This window comes from Lolium rigidum, chromosome 4 (assembly GCF_022539505.1).
Source record: "Lolium rigidum isolate FL_2022 chromosome 4, APGP_CSIRO_Lrig_0.1, whole genome shotgun sequence".
Lineage (NCBI taxonomy): Eukaryota > Viridiplantae > Streptophyta > Magnoliopsida > Poales > Poaceae > Lolium > Lolium rigidum.
In genome coordinates this window covers 37796687-37816099 of record NC_061511.1, presented here as the reverse complement: position 1 = coordinate 37816099, position 19413 = coordinate 37796687, and the positions used below count along the sequence as shown (strand labels likewise).

Below are 19413 nucleotides of genomic sequence, written 5' to 3'. Positions count from 1 at the left end.
TGTCTCCGTGAAACTTGAAGTTCAAATCCATTTGAAAAGTAAGGAGCTGGAAATTTTGTTTTCAGAAATAAGCAAGGTATGAGATATATGTGATATCTAAGACCTTATTGCAAGATGATAGAATATAATCTAGTGAGACTACATAAACTCATAAGTTTTATGGGAATGTACGAAGGTTGAAGACGCCAGGCGTTCCAATCCTCCAACTAGTTGGGTACTAACGATATTCACATATCCATGAAGTGTCGTCCTTAGTATGCACCGTTGCTAAGACTCATCGTTTCGAAGCATCACGTGATGATCGGGTGTTATAGATTCTATGTGTGCATACAACGGGTGCAAGCCAGGTTTGCACATGCGAATACTGAGGTTAAACTTTACGAGCCTAGCATGTACAGACATGGTCTCGGAAAGTCGTCATGATTTGATGGATAAAATTATGAGTGAAATTGTTCATCACATTACAAAGTTACTAATAGTGAAATCTGAAACACTTGTCATATGATGATCAACTTCAAAGTAAGAACCTCAAGGTCATTGGTATTTGACCAATGGACCTAGAAGTTATTGAAGGTGAAGTGTTTTCTGAGAATGAGGAAAACTAAAAGAGAAACTACAAAAGATTTTGGCAGAAAGAAAGAAAAGACTAGAAAGTCTAGCTCAGGTGTATATAGATGATATACATGTTATGAATGCATTCCTTGATTGGTCACACAATGAAGTTCTTGGGTATTTGTACCAGATTGGTTGGTATGAGATATCATACAACACAACGCAATACAAGAATACAATGGCCTAAGTGACTGATAAGGAATGTGGTAGAAATGCACGTCTGGAACAAAATAAAGTGTTATTGTGTTCGTCGTTGGCATTCTACCTAGCTCTTGAGATTTATAATAAAGAACTTCATAATTGTTATTTAGCTCTGGTCAAATAAAAACAATGAGTTGTTCAAATTATGACCTTACTCCATGTACGATGGATAAGTCATTATAAATCTTAATGGTGAAACACACATACATAACACTGACGCTAATATGCCGTAAGGCAAATGATTTGAATTCCACTTATTAGTGGAACCGCCATTTAGGTCATGTTAGAAAGGAACGCATGAAGGAACTCCATGCAAATGGATTTTTGGAGTCATTTGATTTTTGAATCGTTTGGCGCTTGCAAATCTCTTCTAAAGAGAATGACTGAAATACCGTTCATAGGCCAAGAGTTGAACGGGAAACTAACCTAGTGGATACATACATGATGATATATGTGGTTCAATGGGCATAGTTGTGTGCGGGAGATTCTTCTACTTCATGAAAACTTTCAACAATGAATTGAGTATATATATGTGGATATATTTATTCGATAAGGAAGAAGTTTGAAACTTTTTGAATGGATTCAAATAAATTTCAGTATGAAGTAGAAATCATCGTAATAGAAAAGTCAAATATCTATGATTGGATCATGGTGGAAATATTTGAATTACGATATTTAGCGAACATCTAAGAGAGTTATGAAATTGTTCTACAACTCACGTTTCTCGGAACACCATAGTTATGATGGATTGTTCGAGAGACGTATCCAAACTTTGTTGGATTAATGATGATATATTTGATGCCATTATATTTTGTGGATTATGCTTTAGAGACTACCGCTTTTACACTAAATAGAGCGTCATCATAAATCCGTTGAAATGACACCATACGAGTTATGGCATGGGTATAAACCCTAATAGTCCTTTCTTAAATTTTGGTATGCATAGCATAAGTAAATAAGTTTACAACCAAAATCGGATGAATGTCTTTGTTGGTTATCCCAGAGAATTGATTGTGAATTCCTTCCACTATGGAGACAAAGACAAAAGTGTTTGTCGATGTTTCTTACTTATTTCCAAGAAATTGTTTCTAGCGAAGTATTTTGAGTGGGAGGACAATGGAACTTGATAAGGTTTATGAACCTGAGCATGATGATCAGAGTAGCGCAGCATCGGAAATGGTTCCGGAAGCGGCCACGAAGATCATAGCTCCCATGTCTACAAAGAGTTATAGTCATGGAGATTGAAGTACCTATTGAACCTTGTAGGTATGGTTTACTTTGTGATCAAATAAATGATTTGTGGACAAAGGATTGATTTTGAACAATGATAAACCATCTACATACAAAGAAGCTATGATGGGCCACGACTCGTTAAATGGCTAAGAGCCATAAAATCCAAGATAGGTGAATACTTTTTGAAAGTAAATGTATCTATAAAATTGATGGACTTGGATGGAATATCCTTGAAGAAGCTCGACTTGTCGAAAAGTTGTTTATGGTAAAGTTCAAAGAGTTGACTGCGATAAGATTAGATCTTCAGCAGCGATGCTTATAGTCTATGCGGATTGTTCTAGTAATCGCTACATATTTCTTTTATGAGATATGCTAGTAGGATGGCAAAATACATTACTTAACAGAAGTGTGTATTAAAGGTGTATACAAGATACAACTGAGAGTTTTGCTAGTCCGTAGAATATTAAAAAGGTATACAAACTTCACTGGATGAAGTGAGTATCACGGAGTTGGAATCTTCACCGGATGAAATAATCAAAGAGTTATGATTTCATCAGAAACGATGGAGAAGCTTGCATTTGCAAGAAATTAAGTGGGAGCGCTGAGACATAGTTATAATATTATATGTGGATGACATATCATTGATTATAAATGATGTAATTATATACTTAATTAAAAGGTTTTATTGAGAATTAACTTCAATGAAAGGATATGGACTGAAACATATTTAGTGTCAAGATCTATGAAGATAGATTGAAACACATAATAAGTTTAAGTTAAAGTACATAGAATGAAGATTGAAGTAGTTCAATATAAAAATATTAAGAAGGTGTTCTTTTCATGTGAAGGTTTAACAAGACTTGGGTGTATCTGACACTCAATGAGTAAAAACACATGAGTGATTTTAGATCATGAATAATATGTACACAATCAGATGTTCTGTGCTCTAAAGAGTTAGGAGCATATACCAGAATGATTCATGTGATGATCATTGAACAACAGTAAGAATATCCCTGAGTGCTTTAGAAGAACCAAGGATATTAGTTTTGTATGGGGAAATGACAAACAAATCGTTGCAAGGTGCTGCACCGATATTAGTTTGGTCACATATAAAAATGAATTTCAAATCTCAATTAGGCTAAGTGTTCATTAGAAGGTAGCACAATTCTAGATTTAGATGAGTTCTAAATATTGTGACGGATTCTACAAATGAAGGCAGAGTATGTCATTGTTTTGACAATGACTGAGGATGTTAAAGTCGAAGAGTTCTTTGAGAACTTGGTGTAGTTCCGATAGTGTCAGAACTTTGAAGCTATATTGTGTGTGACAATATTAGTGACATATTTCAGACCGCGGAATTAAGGTTCCACCAGAAGACTGAACATATATGATTAATGCCGACTCATTTGAAAATAAGTGATGCGTTGAGACGCAAATGAATTGCAAAATACATACGTTTCTGAGCGTGTCAGAACCGTTGACTGAAACCTCTCCCGTGAGCAAGACATGATAAGCACCAGAAGGCCAAGGTGTTATATCTTTACATATGTAAACTAGATTATTGACTCTAGTGCAAGTGGGAGACTGTTGGAGATATGCCCGAGAGGCAATAATAAAATAGTTATTGTTATATCTTAATGTTCATGATAAATGTTTACACTCCATGCTATAATTGTATTAACCGGAAATATTGATACATGTGTATTGTGTAAACAACCAAAGTCCCTAGTAAGCCTCTCATTTAACTAGCTTGTTGGTTAATAGATGATCATGGTTTCCTGATCATGAACATCGGATGTTATTAATAAACAAGATCATATCATTAGGTGAATGATGTGATGGACACAACCATAGTAAGCATAGCATAAGATCAAGTCATTAAGTTCAACTTGCTATAAGCTTTCGATACATAGTTACCTAAGTCCTTCGACCATGAGATCATGTAAATCACTTACACCGGAAGGATGCTTTGATTACATCAAACGCCACTGCGTAAATGGGTGGTTATAAAGATGGGATTAAGTATTCGGAAAGTGTGAGTTGAAGCATATGGATCAAGAGTGGGATTTGTCCATCCCGATGACGGATAGATATACTCTGGGCCCTCTCGGTGGAATGTCGTTGATACGTCTCCAACGTATCTATAATTTCTGATGTTCCATGCTTATATTATACCAATTGCTACATGTTTTATATACACTTTATATCATTTTTATGCATTTTCCGGGACTAACCTATTAACAAGATGCCGAAGCGCCAGTTCCTGTTTTCTGCTGTTTTTGGTTTCAGAAATCCTACACAGGAAATATTCTCGGAATTGGACGAAACAAAAGCCCACGGTCTTATTTTCCACGGAGGCTTCCAGAACACCGAAGAGGAGACGAAGAGGAGCCACGAGGCGGCCACACCCTAGGGGGGCGCGGCCCCACCCCTGGCCGCGCCACCCTATGGGGTGGGTCCCTCGAGCGTCCCCCGACTCTGCCCCTTCACCTATATATTCCTCCGTCTCCGAAAACCCTAACACAGTCGACGATATTCCACGAAGAGTTCCGTAGCCGCCGCCATCGCGAAGACAAGTTTCGGGGGACAGAAGTCTCTGTTCCGGCACGCCGCCGGGATGGGGAATTGCCCCCGGAGTCATCTCCATCGACACCACCGCCATCTTCATTGCCATTGCTGTCTCCCATGATGAGGAGGGAGTAGTTCTCCCCCGAGGCTGAGGGCTCTACCGGTAGCTATGTGGTTCATCTCTCTCTCCCATGGTGTGATCTTTATGTGATCATGAGCTTTGTATCACTATTAATCTATGTGCTACTCTAGTGATGTTATTAAAGTAGTCTATTCCTCCTTCATGATGTAAAGTTGACGAGTGTGTGCATCATGTAGTACTTGGCGTAGGTTATGATTGTAATCTCTTGTAGATTATGAAGTTAACTATTACTATGATAGTATTGATGTGATCTATTCCCCCTTTCATAGCTATTGTTGACGAGTGTGTATGCTATGTTAGTACTCGGTCTAAATTGCAACGGTCTATTATGCACTCTAGAGGTTACTTTAATATGAACTCCGGATTCACTCTCCACGGTGTGATGGTGACAGTGTGCGCATCGTGTGTGATTCCTTTATGAAGTTGTGGAGCTTGTTTACTCCGGCTTGAGGTGTGCTTTGTAGCCCTACACAATGAATGGTGTTTGTTATCCAACAAGAGAGTGTTTAAGAGTAGCATTTATTTATTCAGTTATGTGATCATTGTTGAGAGTGTCCACTAGTGAAAGTATGATCCCTAGGCCTTATTTCTAAGCATTGAAACACCGTTTCCAACAAGTTCTGCTACATGTTTGCTTGCTGCCATTTTTATTTCAGATTGCAATTACTACTTACAATCATCCATATTACTTGTATTTCACTATCTCTTCGCCGAACTAGTGCACCTATACATCCGACAAGTGTATTAGGTGTGTTGGGGACACAAGAGACTTCTTGTATCTTAATTGCAGGGTTGCTTGAGAGGGATATCTTTGACCTCTACCTCCCTGAGTTCGATAAACCTTTGGTGATTCACTTAAGGGAAACTTGCTGCTGTTCTACAAACCTCTGCTCTTGGAGGCCCAACACTGTCTACAGGAATAGAAGCGTGCGTAGACATCAGTCGTCTGATTAGCTTGCAAGCATGTGATTAAGATCACAAGAGATGACATACCACAGTACGAGTAAAGAGTACTTATCTGTAACGAGGTTGAACAAGGTATGGAGATACCGATGATCGAACCTCGGGCAAGTAAATTATCGCGTGACAAAGGGAATTGGTATTTTATGTAATTGGTTCAATCGATCACTAAGTTATCATTTGATACGTCTCAAACGTATCTATAATTTCTTATGTTCCATGCTAGTTTTATGACAATACTCACATGTTTTATATACACTTTATATCATTTTGATGCATTTTCTGGCACTAACCTATTAACAAGATGCCGAAGCGCCGGTTCTCGTTTTCTCGCTGTTTTTGGTTTCAGAAATCCTACACAGGAAATATTCTCGGAATTGGACGAAACAAAAGCCCACGGTCTTATTTTCCACGGAGCCTTCCAGAAGTCAGAAGAGGAGACGAAGAGGGGCGACAAGGCGGCCACACCCTAGGGGGGCACGGCCCCACCCTTGGCCGCGCCGCCCTATGGGGTGGGCCCCTCGAGCGTCCCACGACTTTGCCCCTTCGCCTATTTATTCTCTCCATCGCCAAAACCCTAGTACCGAGAGCCACGATACGAGAAAAGTTACGGAGACGCCGCCGCCGTCAATCCCATCTCGGGGGATTCTGAAGATCGCCTCCGGCACCCTGCCGGAGAGGGGAATCATCACCGGAGGGCTCTACACCACCATGCCCGCCTCCGGACTGATGCGTGAGTAGTTCATCCTTGGACTATGGGTCCATAGCAGTAGCTAGATGGTTGTCTTCTCCTCTTGTGCTATCATGTTTAGATCTTGTGAGCTGCCTATCATGATCAAGATCATCTTATTGTAATGCTACATGTTGTGTTTGTTGGGATCCGATGAATATGGAATACTATGTCAAGTTGATTATCGATCTATCATATATGTGTTGTTTATGATCTTGCATGCTCTCCGTTGCTAGTAGAGGCTCTGGCCAAGTTGATACTTGTAATTCCAAGAGGGGGTATTTATGCTAGATAGTAGGTTCATGCCTCCATTGAATCTGGGACAGTGACAGAAAGTTCTAAGGTTGTGGATGTGCTGTTGCCACTAGGGATAAAACATCAATGCTTTGTCTAAGGATATTTGTATTGTTTACATTACGCAAAGTACTTAATGCAATTGTATGTTGTTTGCAACTTAATACTGGAAGGGGTGCGGATGCTAACCCGAAGGTGGACTTTTTAGGCATAGATGCATGCTGGATAGCGGTCTATGTTCTTTGTCGTAATGCCCTAAGTAAATCTCATATTAGTCATCATGATATGTATGTGCATTGTTATGCCCTCTCTATTTGTCAATTGCCCAACTATAATTTGTTCACCCAACATGCTATTTATCTTATTGGAGAGACACCACTAGTGAACTGTGGACCCCGGTCTATTCTTTTACATCTGAAATACAATCTACTGCAATCATTGTTCTCTGCTATTCTTTGCAAACAAACATCATTCTCCACACCATACGTTTAATCCTTTGTTTACAGCAAGCCGGTGAGATTGACAACCTCACTGTTAAGTTGGGGCAAAGTATTTTGATTGTGTTGTGCAGGTTCCACGTTGGCGCCGGAATCCCTGGTGTTGCGCCGCACTACACTCCTCCACCAACAACCTTCACGTGGCCTTCATCTCCTACTGGTTCGATAAACTTGGTTTCTTACTGAGGGAAAACTTGCTGCTGTACGCATCACACCTTCCTCTTGGGGTTCCCAACGGACGTGTGCTTTACCATCACAAGCATCGTTGAATGTGTGGGAGCCATTATGGATCTCCAGATCCCGCTATTGGTTATTGGTCGGAGAGGAGTCTCAACCATGTCTGCATAGTTCAGGAACCGTAGGGTGACACACTTAAGGTTTGATGTCGTTTTAAGTAGATATGGAATATGGAATGGAGTTCGAATGTTGTTTGGAGTCTCGGATGGGATCCAGGACATCACGAGGAGGTCCGGAATGGTCCGGAGAATAAGATTCATATATAGGAAGTCACTTTCCAAGTTTGGAAATGATCCGGTGCATTTATGGAAGGTGCTAGAACGTTCTAGAACTTTCCGGAAGAAATCACCATGGAAGGTGGAGTCCCGGAAGGATTCCACAAACCCTAACCAGCCAACCAAGTGGGAGGATGGAGTCCATGGTGGACTCCACCACCTTGGCCGGCCAAGCAAGGGGGAAAGGGAGAGTCCCTGTCCCTCTAGGTTTCGTCCATATGGCAGTTTTTGAATTGGGGTCTTATTCAGATCTTTTGGGCAAACCCTAGGGATTCCACCTATATAAAGAGGAGGAGAGGGGGGCTGGCCGGCCACTTCAAGCCTGTCCTTGGCCGCACCCCTCCCTCTCTCCCAAACCCTAGCACCACCCCCTCCTCCACCTCTCTCCCGCACGGCTTAGGCGAAGCCCTGCCGGAGATCTCCACCACCACCGCCACCATGCCGTCGTGCTGTCGGGATTCCGAGGAGGATCTACTACTTCCGCTGCCCGCTGGAACGGGGAGAAGGACGTCGTCATCAACACCGAACGTGTGACCGAGTACGGAGGTGCTGCCCGATTGTGGCACCGTCAAGATCTTCTACGCTTTTTGGAAGCGGCAAGTGATCGACTACATCAACAACGAGATCTAATCTCGTAGGCTTTGGAAATCTTTGAGGGTTAGTCTCATGATCTTCTCGTTGCTACCATCTACTAGATTGGATCTTGGCTTGTTATTCGTTCTTGCGGTAGGAAATTTTTTGTTTTCTATGCTACGAATCCCTACAGCCTAGGGGTGGTGTGGGCCCCCCTAGCCTCCACCGACATCGCCCTTCCGCCTATAAATACATCCTGACGCAAAAACCCTAAATGAATAAGCCTCCGCCCACGAAAAGTTCTGTAGCTCCGCCGCCGCCGAAGACAAGATCCGGGGGATAGAAGTCTCTGTTCTGGCACCCTGCCGGGACGGGGAATTGCCCCCGGAGCCATCTCCATCGATTTCACTGCCATCTTCATCGCCATTGCTGACTTCCACGATGAGGAGTGAGTAGTTCTCCCCCGAGGCTGAGGTCTTTACCGGTAGCTATGTGGTCTATCTATCTCTCCATGTATGATCTTTATGTGATCATGGGCTTTGTAATCTAGTTAAATAAGTAGATGTTATTCTTCAACTATTGTGCTACTCAAGTAGTTTTATTATGTGATCTCCGGGGACACCATATCCAACGGTGTGAAGGTGACAGTATGCACACCGTGTTAGTTTTTTAAGCTTTATTTATAGAAATATTTATGAATTGTGGTGTCTAGTTAGTACCATCTTTGTATGCTCAAAGTGACAACGTGTGGTGTCCATAGATTGGGAATACGAACTTTAAGGAGCGCTTATGCAGCCCTACGCAATGAATTTGTGTTTATTATCAAACCGGAGAGTGGTTCAGAGTAGCATAGTGAAGTGATAATATCTATGTATTCAATTATGACATCATTGTTGAGAGTGTCCACTAGTGAAAGTATGATCCCTAGGTCTTGTTTCCAAGCATTGAAACACCGTTTACAACCAGTTCTGCTACATGTTTGATTGCTACCATTTTTATTTCGGATTGCATTTACTACTTACAATCATCCATATTACTTGTATTTCACTATCTCTTCGCCGAACTAGTGCACCTATACACCTGACAAGTGTATTGGGTGTGTTGGGGACACAAGAGACTTCTTGTATCGTAATTGCAGGGTTGCTTGAGAGGGATATCTTTGACCTCTACCTCCCTGAGTTCGATAAACCTTGGGTGATCCACTTAAGCGAAACTTGCTGTTGTTCTACAAAGCTCTGCACTTGGAGGCCCAACACTGTCTACAAGAATAGAAGCGTGCGTAGACATCAAACCGCCTGGTGATGTGATAGTTTGGGGTAGTGAGAGTGAAGTCACGAATGAGAGGAAGGAGAGGGGAGCGGTAAGGCTAATTATGGCGCGTGTTCCCGAATGGACGCGGCGTTTCCGTCTCCCTTCCCCACGCGTGCAGCCTTCTGGCCGCAATGGGCCTAGCTCCAAGAAAACTACCATTCCGGGCGTTCCTCCAGAGCCTGTCCCAGAGGTGTTTTGAGACCCTGTTCATGCAACAACGCAGCGGCCTGCAGGCAACCAAACGGATCGAAAATTGTTGGGCCGATGCGAGCCAAGGTCCATCCAGGATACCAAACACGTCCATGCAGAGGAGATGGTGGAAGGAGCCTTGCGGTCAGCCGAGTCGGCAGTTTTCACTTGTAGAGTCTCCCTTGAAGGACTCGGATTTGACGTGCGCTGGCGACGGCGGCGTGCCGGTTTCCTTTGTTTGGACGATAATTGGGTGCATCTTCTACGTACGTCTTTTCTCTGCCCAGGAACTTCCTGTCGACAGGTAGTTAGTTCCACATGCATGGATGGCCGGGAAACTTCCTGTCGTAATGCACCAGCCGTTGGTTAACTGGTTAATTGCACATGTTTAGGTTCCATGCACGTCGAGTATAATTTGTAATACGTGTTCGAGTGTCAACGCAAGTCATGTACGCAAATCGAACCTGGACAGGTAGTCGCATTATGCATAATGGAGGAGCAATGAAGCTGATGCCGCCGCGATGCACGCACATCAGCTTGTTTGTTTGTGCGTTCGCATGCACCACGGTTCCCAGCTGGCTAGTTGACTAACCAACAAACATCCGCTGCAAAAGTAAGTTCACCTGTGGTACGGCTATAAATACACATGCAAAACAGCAAGTTTGCTTCATCCCATCTTCTCTCGAGCAAACCCCAAGACCCGAGCAGGAAGCTAGGTAGGAAGATGGCCAAGCTTGCCGTTCTCGCCGTGCTCGCCTCCTTGCTCGGCGCCGTGTCCTGCGAATTTCCAATCTATGCCGGCTACGGCTTTCCACCCCCGGATCCTAGCGCCCTATCCGCTCCCACCGGCTTGTCCTCCGCTGAGCCCTGCCTCTGGGCTCAAGGTCGGCTACTATGCCGACAACGACAAGTGCCCTCGGGCGGAGGAGATCGTGAGGGAGGTCGTGGAGAAAGCCACCGCCGGCGAGAAGGCCGGGCTTATACGCCTCTTCTTCCACGACTGCTTCGTCGAGGTACCAACACGTACATTCATTTCTTGCAGTATTCTTCGTATATGTAGTTTGTGCATGAAATGTAAGGTACGTAATTAGAGTAGCTGGCTCACAAATGTTGTCCGTACGTTGGCGTGGTTCTCCCAGGGCTGCGACGGCTCCGTCCTGCTCAGCGGCACGGACACGGAGAGGACGGCTGTCCCCAACCTCAGCCTGCGTGGCTTCGAACTGATTGAGGAGGCAAAGGCTAAAGTCGAGAAGCACTGCCCAGGCATCGTCTCGTGCGCCGACATCGTCGCCTTCGCCGGCCGCGACGCCAGCTACAACCTGAGCTACGGCAGGATCAACTACCGTGTGCCGGCCGGCCGGTACGACGGGAAAGTATCGCGCGCCAACGACACCTTCCAGAACCTGCCGCCGCCCTTCGGGGACCTCGCCCTGACCACGGCCATATTCGCCGCCAAGGGGCTCAACCAGAACGAAATGGTCGTGCTTTCCGGCGCGCACTCCATCGGACGCTCAGCCTGCTCCTCCTTCCCCGACCGCCTCCCGCCGGCCGCCAACTCCAGCACCGCCATGGAACCCAAGCTCGCCGGGCAGCTGACCGCGACCTGCAGCGCCGGCAGCAGCGTAAACGTGCCGCAGGATGCTGTGACCCCCGACAGGTTGGACAACCAGTACTACAAGAACGTCATGAGCCGCGATGTGCTCTTCAACTCCGACGCGTCGCTCACCACGTCCTCGCAAACCGAGGACCTGGTGGAGTTCTATGCCGGTAACCTTCCCTTTTTGGGTGGCAAGTTCTTAGGCCCACTCGCGTGGTACCATGACTTTGAAGATGCCATGGTGAAGATGGGCTACATCGGGGTGAAGACCAGTGCCGAGGGCGAGATCAGGAAGACATGTGCGTCGATCAACATGCCCTAGTGCCCTGCCTGCACCGGTTGATGGTCTGGCCATCTCGACGCCCTTGGACTAGTGAGAACAATGTTTCATAGTGTCGTGCTCTTTGGTGTTCTTAGTCCCAGTCATCGTTTCTAGTTTGCTCATTCATTTTACCATGTTTGTAATTCTTACTTGACCACTACCTCCAACGCCCGCATTCTTTTCTATATATTTTGAGATCCACGAGTTAATTTGATCTGTTAATCGATAATGTATGTCCTTTATGGATGATCTATATGTTATTAGCACTCTCGTTTGTGATTAGATTATCTGGATGATCTCTTTTCTTCTTCACAAATCAACACATCCATCTTCATTCCTGACTGGATGCTCTGGCTGAAAAGTGCAGTTACACAAAGGACTCTTAGTATCAAAGTAAATGATGAGATGAGTGAAATGGACTTTTGGCTCTCGGGTGCCACACACCCCCGTACACCTAAAAAATTGTAGTACTTTTAAAAAGTAAAAAAAAAAACTGAATCTTCTTAGAAACCAAGGATGTTCAAGTTTGTACTCGTGAAAAAAATGTTTGGAAAAGAAACGATTCCCATGGTCTTTAGGAAAAAAAACAAAATTATGATAAATATAAAGTGAATAGTACCTGGTCATGGGCGTTTCGAGTTTTTTTTTAGCTCGGATACAATGAAAGTAATTTTCTAGGGAAATATTTATATAGAAGTATAATACCTAATCATCTTTGACTTCAAAAAAAAGTTCAAATTTTTTTAACCTTTGTTTTTTAAAAATCTTTCCAAGTATGGGGGTGTGTGGTACATGAGAGCCACTCTGCATTTCTGATGAGATGGGCCCTTATTTTGGTAATTATAAGGGAGATAGGCAAGTTGTGGCCGTGGGCTGTGGGTGGCTAGTTGTTCGTCGCCTACGTTTCAATGTTGAATGCTATTACATTGCCAGTAATCCCCTTGGGTGCCTCCTAGGCTTCTACTTTGAGCTCAGCGCCGCTGAGGCCGGCCTCCGTGCATGGTTACCGGCTAGCTATTTATAACTTACTTTTCCCTTATACATTAGTATGCATTTTTTCCTTCTACTATATTAAATGGTTAGAGGTTCCTGTTGCTTTGTCCAGTCAACATCAAAGAGAGGCACGAGGGGTTATGTGCGAGGCGATTGAGTCGGCGTGGGTAACGCCGGCGGCCAGACCCCGGCGACGGCTGGTCTTACCACCGCTCCGACCGGTTCTCTCGCCGGTGATCGGATCTCCAGTCTCGGGGTCCCGTTTCGATCCTATCTACGAGGTGTCCGATGATGACGACGGGATCTCGGTGGCCGAGGAGGTGGCGTGGTGCGGGCTCGAGGACGAACCGAGGGTCATGCCTCTCCGCAAGGACGGCGGTCTGGACGACGGCGAGCGACTTGACGAGTTTTGGGCCAACATCGGCTTTCCTACGGCGGATTCCAGGCCATGGGAAAGGAAGATGGCGGTCGCCCATCCGCGTGAACAGCGAGCTAGGTCTTCGTCGCCGCCTAGGACGGAGAAGGTTTCGGGGAGAGGGAGAAAGGCGTCATCATCATCGCCGGTTTTTCGAGTGCCCAAGCCATCGATGAAGCTGAAGGCTTGGAGAGGACCTCTGCACCCCAAACGGATCACGCCGCCTCCTGTTCTTGCAGATTTCTTCATCGCTGCTCGTGGGACGGTGGCTGCGCGTGTGATGGGGGTTGGTCTTGCGTCGCCGAGTCAAGCCCTCTCTTCGGTCGCGATGCCGGCGGAGGTCGCCGTGCTGCCAACGGCGGGAGCGTCGATTACGGCGGACATTCAGCCGCGTTTCAAACCTTCTGAGGCGGACGAGGCGGGATGTGAGGTATCCGTCGGTGGGCCGCAATCTAGATGGGCCTGGTTTGGGCGGGCCGTGAGGGCCATGCAGGAGGCGCCTCGTCGATCGGCGTACGCTGATCTCTCACGATCAGGCTTGATCGAGAACACGTCTTCGTCTCACACCAGGATCCCGATCGCCGCCGCCTCTCGACTCCAAACCGACCCCGACGGTGCCTCTCCATCGTCGCCCTCACCCTCGATGCCACCAAGTTCTGCACCAACTCCGCCAAGGTCTGCACCGACGCCGTCAGGTTCTGCACCGTCGCCACCAAGTTCTGCACCGACGCCAAGTTCTGCGCCGACGCCACCAAGTTCTACACCGACGCCGCCAAGTTTTGCACCGACGCCGTCCGTGCCGCAGTGGTCCTTCGCGCAGGTTGTGGCCGGGCTCTCCGTGCGCGAGGAGATGGTCGGGCCTGGAGGAGATGGTCAGGCCTGCAAGGCCATCCGCGCCTCCAGGGGCGCCAATGGCGGCGTCGGGTCCCACTCCGGCTGCGCTTGGGGTAGCTCCCCCGGTGGTTTCGGCGACTGCTGTCACTGGCCCTTACTTGGGTCCCCCTGGTTTCCAGGGTTGGCCGGCAGGGATGCCCATGCCGCAGGCTACGCCGGCCCCTAGACCGGTTGCTCCACCTCCGAGACCAACACCTGGGTTCCGACCGCCAGTTCGCTTGCCCATACCTCAGATGCAGTTTGTGCCGCAGCAGCCATTTCAGCAGTACCAAGGTCAGTTTCAGTATCCGGTGCCCGGGCAGCAGAGTATGGTGCAGCCACATATTCAGCAACCTGCGCATCAACAACCACCGCCGCAGCCTGGGCAAGTGAAGAAGAGAAGGAAGAAGAAGAACGCCACTACTGCGGGGCAGCCTTCTACTACTTTGGGGCAGCCTGTGCCGCCTTTGGGGCAGCCAGTGTCGCCTATGGGACAGACCGCGCCGATGACCATGGGTCAGCCGTCTTTGGTGGTGAACTCTGATGCTTCTTTGATTCCCATGCAGGCACCTTCTGTTGTTCCGGTTCCTGTTGCACCTGTGGTGAAGCAAAAGAAGGTGGGACGCTGCTGGAAATGCGCCGTAAACACTCATGCAACAAAGGACTATAAGGTTATCCATTACTGTTTGGTTTGTGATTCTGGGGCACATCCGACCATTCGGTGTCCAATCCTGAAGTTGTCGAGGCCAACGAGTTTCTTTGTTGGATGCGGTAATGATGCCACGCTTGATCTTCAGCTACCGGACTCAATGTATAAGCCTCAGTTGATTTCGTCTGGAGCACCTACAGCTTTGGTGCAAGTGTCAGGGGAGGGGGTTGTCGCTGCAGATGATATTCAGAATCTTATGGCACGTATGTGTCCCGGGAATCCTACTTGGAAGTGGGAGACGGTGCCCCATGGTGTTAATGCTTTTCTTATTGGTATTCCTACAGCGGATGATTTGTCCCGGATAGATGGTATGCAGATGAGTGTGCCCAAGATTAAGGCTCAGGCTCTTGTTTCTTCATGGGTGCATCAGGATGTTCAGCCTGCATTTGTTATGGAGCCGGTTTGGGTGCACGTTGACGGCGTTCCTGACTCTGTCCGACACTTCTTGGGTCTTTGGGCTGTGGGTTCTCTTATTGGTACCACTCTCGATGTTGATTTGTTTTCCCTTCGGAGCCTGGGAATTATTCGTGTGCTTGTGGCTATGCGTGATCCTACAGCTCTAGAGAAAGATAATGGTTGCATGGAGGTGATTGCACTATTACAGCTTAATGGTTATAGGTTTCGTTTTCATCGTGAGGCAGTGGGGTTTCAGCCGGATCCTCAGTTCCGCCCTTTCTTCTGGAAGTACGGAGGAGATGATGATGGGTCTCACGGTTTTGAGGAGGAGAGGTTTGATGATGCTACCGCGGACGCTGCGCCGGAGGCAGCTAATATGGATGTTGACGGACAGGTCCCAACACATACTTCTGGCACTTCAGCGGTGCCCGTCGCGCAGGTGGCTTTGACTCCGTTCAACCATTCACCGATGACGGACAGAGGGCGAGAGATTGTGGCTCGTGCTAGGGCGGAGTACCCTCACTTGGTCGCTGCACCTCCGTCGTCTTCTCGGGCTTCCTCACCGTCCAGAGTTCGGACTTTCATGCAGGGTCGCACTCGTCCTACTTCTTCGACTGGTTCACGGGCTGCTTCTCCGAGCACGCAGCGAGAGGCACCGCCTCCGTCTTCTACTTCGACACTGAAGGACGCGGTGCCGCAGCCGCAGCCGGGACTGCAGCCACCTCTCTCGTCCACGCCTAGACAGGACGTGCTTGCGTAGCAGCCGGCCGTGGGGCTAGCGAGCGAGCAGCAGCCGGCCTTGGAGCGGACGGCCACGTCGCCGTGACAGGCCACGACGCCATCGCCTGTGCAGCGGCCGGCCTCGCAGCAGCCGGCCTCGTCACCCGCTACGCCGCAGCGACAGGCCACGATGCCGCCACCTGTGCAGCGGCCGGCCTCGCAGCAGCCGGCCTCGTCGCCCGCTTCGGTGCTGCAGCCGGCCTCGGGTCAGCCGGCCACCGGGCATGTGCACCCACGGCAGTGGGGTATGGAGGACGACGTGTTGTTGCGTCGTGTGGAGGAGGAGTCGCACGCGCCTCCTCATGCTCAGCCGTGTCGGAGTGCCGCGGAGCTAGAGGAGGTGGATGCCGACTCGCAGCCACGCCGACCTAGCGCGGCACTCGTGGAGGGGCAGGTTTCGCCGTTCCAGGTGGATAGGTTCCTTGTGCCAGCGGCATCGCCTCCACGGGCGGAGGGGTATGCTGCGCCGGGGAGTGAGCTTGCTCCCTCGAAGGGGGGATCATCACGGGCTGGTTCGATACAGGGGGCTACACCGCCTTCTACCCCTGTATCACCAGCCTTCTCTCTGTCCTCGCCTGGGTCTTCACAGCATTCGACTTCACCTTCGCCGGTCCCCACCTTGCAGAAGCCACCTCCCGCTGTCCCTCCTCCTGTCGTTCAGCCGACGGTGAGGCGGAGTGGGAGGTACGCTCTTGCGGAGGATGGGGCGGGGGCGACGGATGAGGACGTCATGCAGAGAGCCATGCGGCGTAAGGCAGAGAAGAACCTCGACACGGCAGGTACTAAACAACCGTCCAAGTCTTTTGTTTCTTTTTCAGACACTCGTATTTCTTCAAATTTGAGTAGCGTAGGGGTTTCGATGGGTAGTCGGTCTGAGGAGATTTCGGTTTCGGCCAATGTGTTGAGACAAACGAAGCTTGACCGTTTAACGGTTGTTCCGAATGACTCCACTGGGCCTGAAACGACAATAGTAGACGATGATGAAGAGGATTACATCCTAGATGGTCAGCTTCTCTCGGCTATTATTGGCAATATTTCAGAAGTCGATTTAGAACATGCGGAGCTTAGTTCTGATCTACAAGCTTCCGAACGTGGTTCTCGATCGTCGGCTAGAAAGAAATCGCGTAGATATGGCAAGAACACTAAATCTAAAATAGTTTCTCGATGAATGGCATGTTTCGGAATAGCAGAGGTCTTGGTGACTTGGCTAAGCATTCTCACATTGCCGATGGTTGTAGAGATTATGATTTAGATTTCATTGCTATATCAGAGACGGGTAGGCGAAATTTCTCACAAAGTTTTCTCGACCGATTGTCAGGCGGGATTAACTTTCAGTGGTTTTCTCACCCACCTCGTGGCAGGTCAGGGGGCATTTTACTTGGCGTCCGCATAGACACCATGACTGTCTTAGCTAGTTCTGATGGAGAGTATCACATTAAGCTCGACATTTAGAATAAAGCAGACGGATTCACTTGGAGTCTGGTTGCTGTATATGGTGCCGTCCAAGACGCTTTTAAGGCTGACTTTTTACATGAGTTGGTAAATCTTACAAAAGATAATCCTTATCCGATTTTAATCGGAGGTGATTTTAATTTGTTGAGATTTCCTCACGAGAAAAGTAAAGGCCGTTTCGATGGACATTGGCCTTTCTTGTTCAACGCTGTCATTGATAGCCTTGATTTAAGAGAGATGTTTATGTCCGGTCGACAGTTTACTTGGGCCAACAGCTTGCCTGAACCCACATACGAGAAACTAGATCGCGTGTTGATGGATACCGAATGGGAAAATAAATACCCTATGGTGTCAGTCCGTGCACTAGAACATATCGAAAAACTGTCTGACCATGCTCCCATCCTCCTAACTACGGGGAATCCCCATCCTGTTTGTAAACGGTCGTTCAAATTTGAACTTGGCTGGCTACATCGAGAGGGATTTCATGAGATGGTTAAGAAGGTTTGGGAGAGACCGGTCGGGGGCAGCACTCCAATTTTGAGATGGAATAATAAGATGCGGACAATGCGCAAACATCTCTCTGGTTGGGCTGCCCATACGGCTGGTATCCTTAAAAAAGAGAAGGCTCGCTTATTAAATGTGATTGATGAGCTTGAGGCTGTTGTGGAGTTTAGACCATTGTCTACGCAAGAGATTGAACTTAAAAATCAATCCAATGCGCAGATGGCGAGTCTTCTTCGCGAGGAGGAACTCAAATGGTATCAACGTTCCAAAGCTCAATTCATATTGGAAGGAGACTCAAATACGCGATATTTCCATGGCTTAGCCAATGGGAGACATCGGAAAAAACGTATTCACTCTCTTATTCAAGATGAAGGGTTGATTGAAGGCCATGAGCAACTCAAATCCTACATTACTAATTATTATAAAGGTCTGTTTGGTCCTCCGGAGGAAAGTACCTTCTCTCTTAACGAGGACTTAACGGACGATATACCCCAAGTTTCTATGGAAGAAAATGGCCTACTAACCACACCTTTTTTTTAAGTGAAACAGTGGGCAAAAGCCCCCTGCAATTTTTATTAATTTAATATAAAAACATCCATAATTACAAAAAAAGAGAGTGAGAAACTCTCATAAAAAAGAGAAACCTAAAACTAACACTAACTTAAAAATTGGATCCATTCTTTGAATGAATTTACATGTTTCTTCTTCATTCTGTGCACTAGCAACCTTAGTTCTTGAAGGAAGATTGCCTTCCAAGTGTTAAACTCAGCATTTTGATCCTTGAAAATTTTGTTGTTTCTGACTATCCAAATTCCCCAGGCTGCCAGTATTAAAACTTCCATGGCAAAAGGTAATTTCATTTTAACTCTCATATCTTCAAACGCTTCAAGAATAGATAAACTTCTATTTCTTTGTGGACTTATGAAATCCCAGCATTTCTTCGCAAATGAGCAAGCCCAGAATAAGTGTACTAGAGTTTCTTCCTCCTTACAACTTTCAATAATACACTGATAAGATTGCAGCATGAAATTCTTCCTTCTCAGCAAGTTTCTTGTATTCGGTCTGTCATGTAGTAATAACCAGAAGAAGAATTTATGTTTTGCTTGACATGAAGATTTCCATAATATGGAGAATATCTTAGGAGCTGGGGAGAAACCAATCATAGCTTTATATGCTTTCTGTGAAGAAAATTCTGTATTTCCCCAGATGTAAGACCAATTATCTAAATTTCCTTCTTGTACTACTGTAAGAGCATTCTGACAGACTACTTCAAGATCCTGAAACTCTCCAAAAGCTTGTTGTGAGAGGGGTAAATGAAAAAGGTCCTCAAGATATTCAGTGTGAATCACTCTCTCAACAGTCCAGTCTGTATGCTTGGCATAGGTCACTAGATGAGGAAATTTTTGGTGCATGCAGTTGTCTTCCCAAAGATCTGTCCAGAAATTAGCAGTTTTACCATTTCCAATATTGCATCGAGCCATAGCTTTGTAGATGTCCAGTAATTTGAGGTGTGATCTGTCAACACCCGGATTTTTAAGTCCGGATGCCTA

General features: G+C 46.7%; 1 protein-coding gene across 1 annotated transcript; it reads left to right on the top strand.

The window, feature by feature from the left end:
- The first annotated feature begins 10616 nt into the window (after positions 1-10616).
- LOC124646922 (peroxidase 2-like) lies at positions 10617-11741 on the top strand. The gene is made up of 2 exons (XM_047186960.1): positions 10617-10835; positions 10962-11741. Exons 1-2 carry the CDS (start codon positions 10617-10619, stop codon positions 11739-11741), a joined length of 999 nt encoding a protein of 332 aa, XP_047042916.1.
- The last annotated feature ends 7672 nt before the right edge of the window (positions 11742-19413 follow it).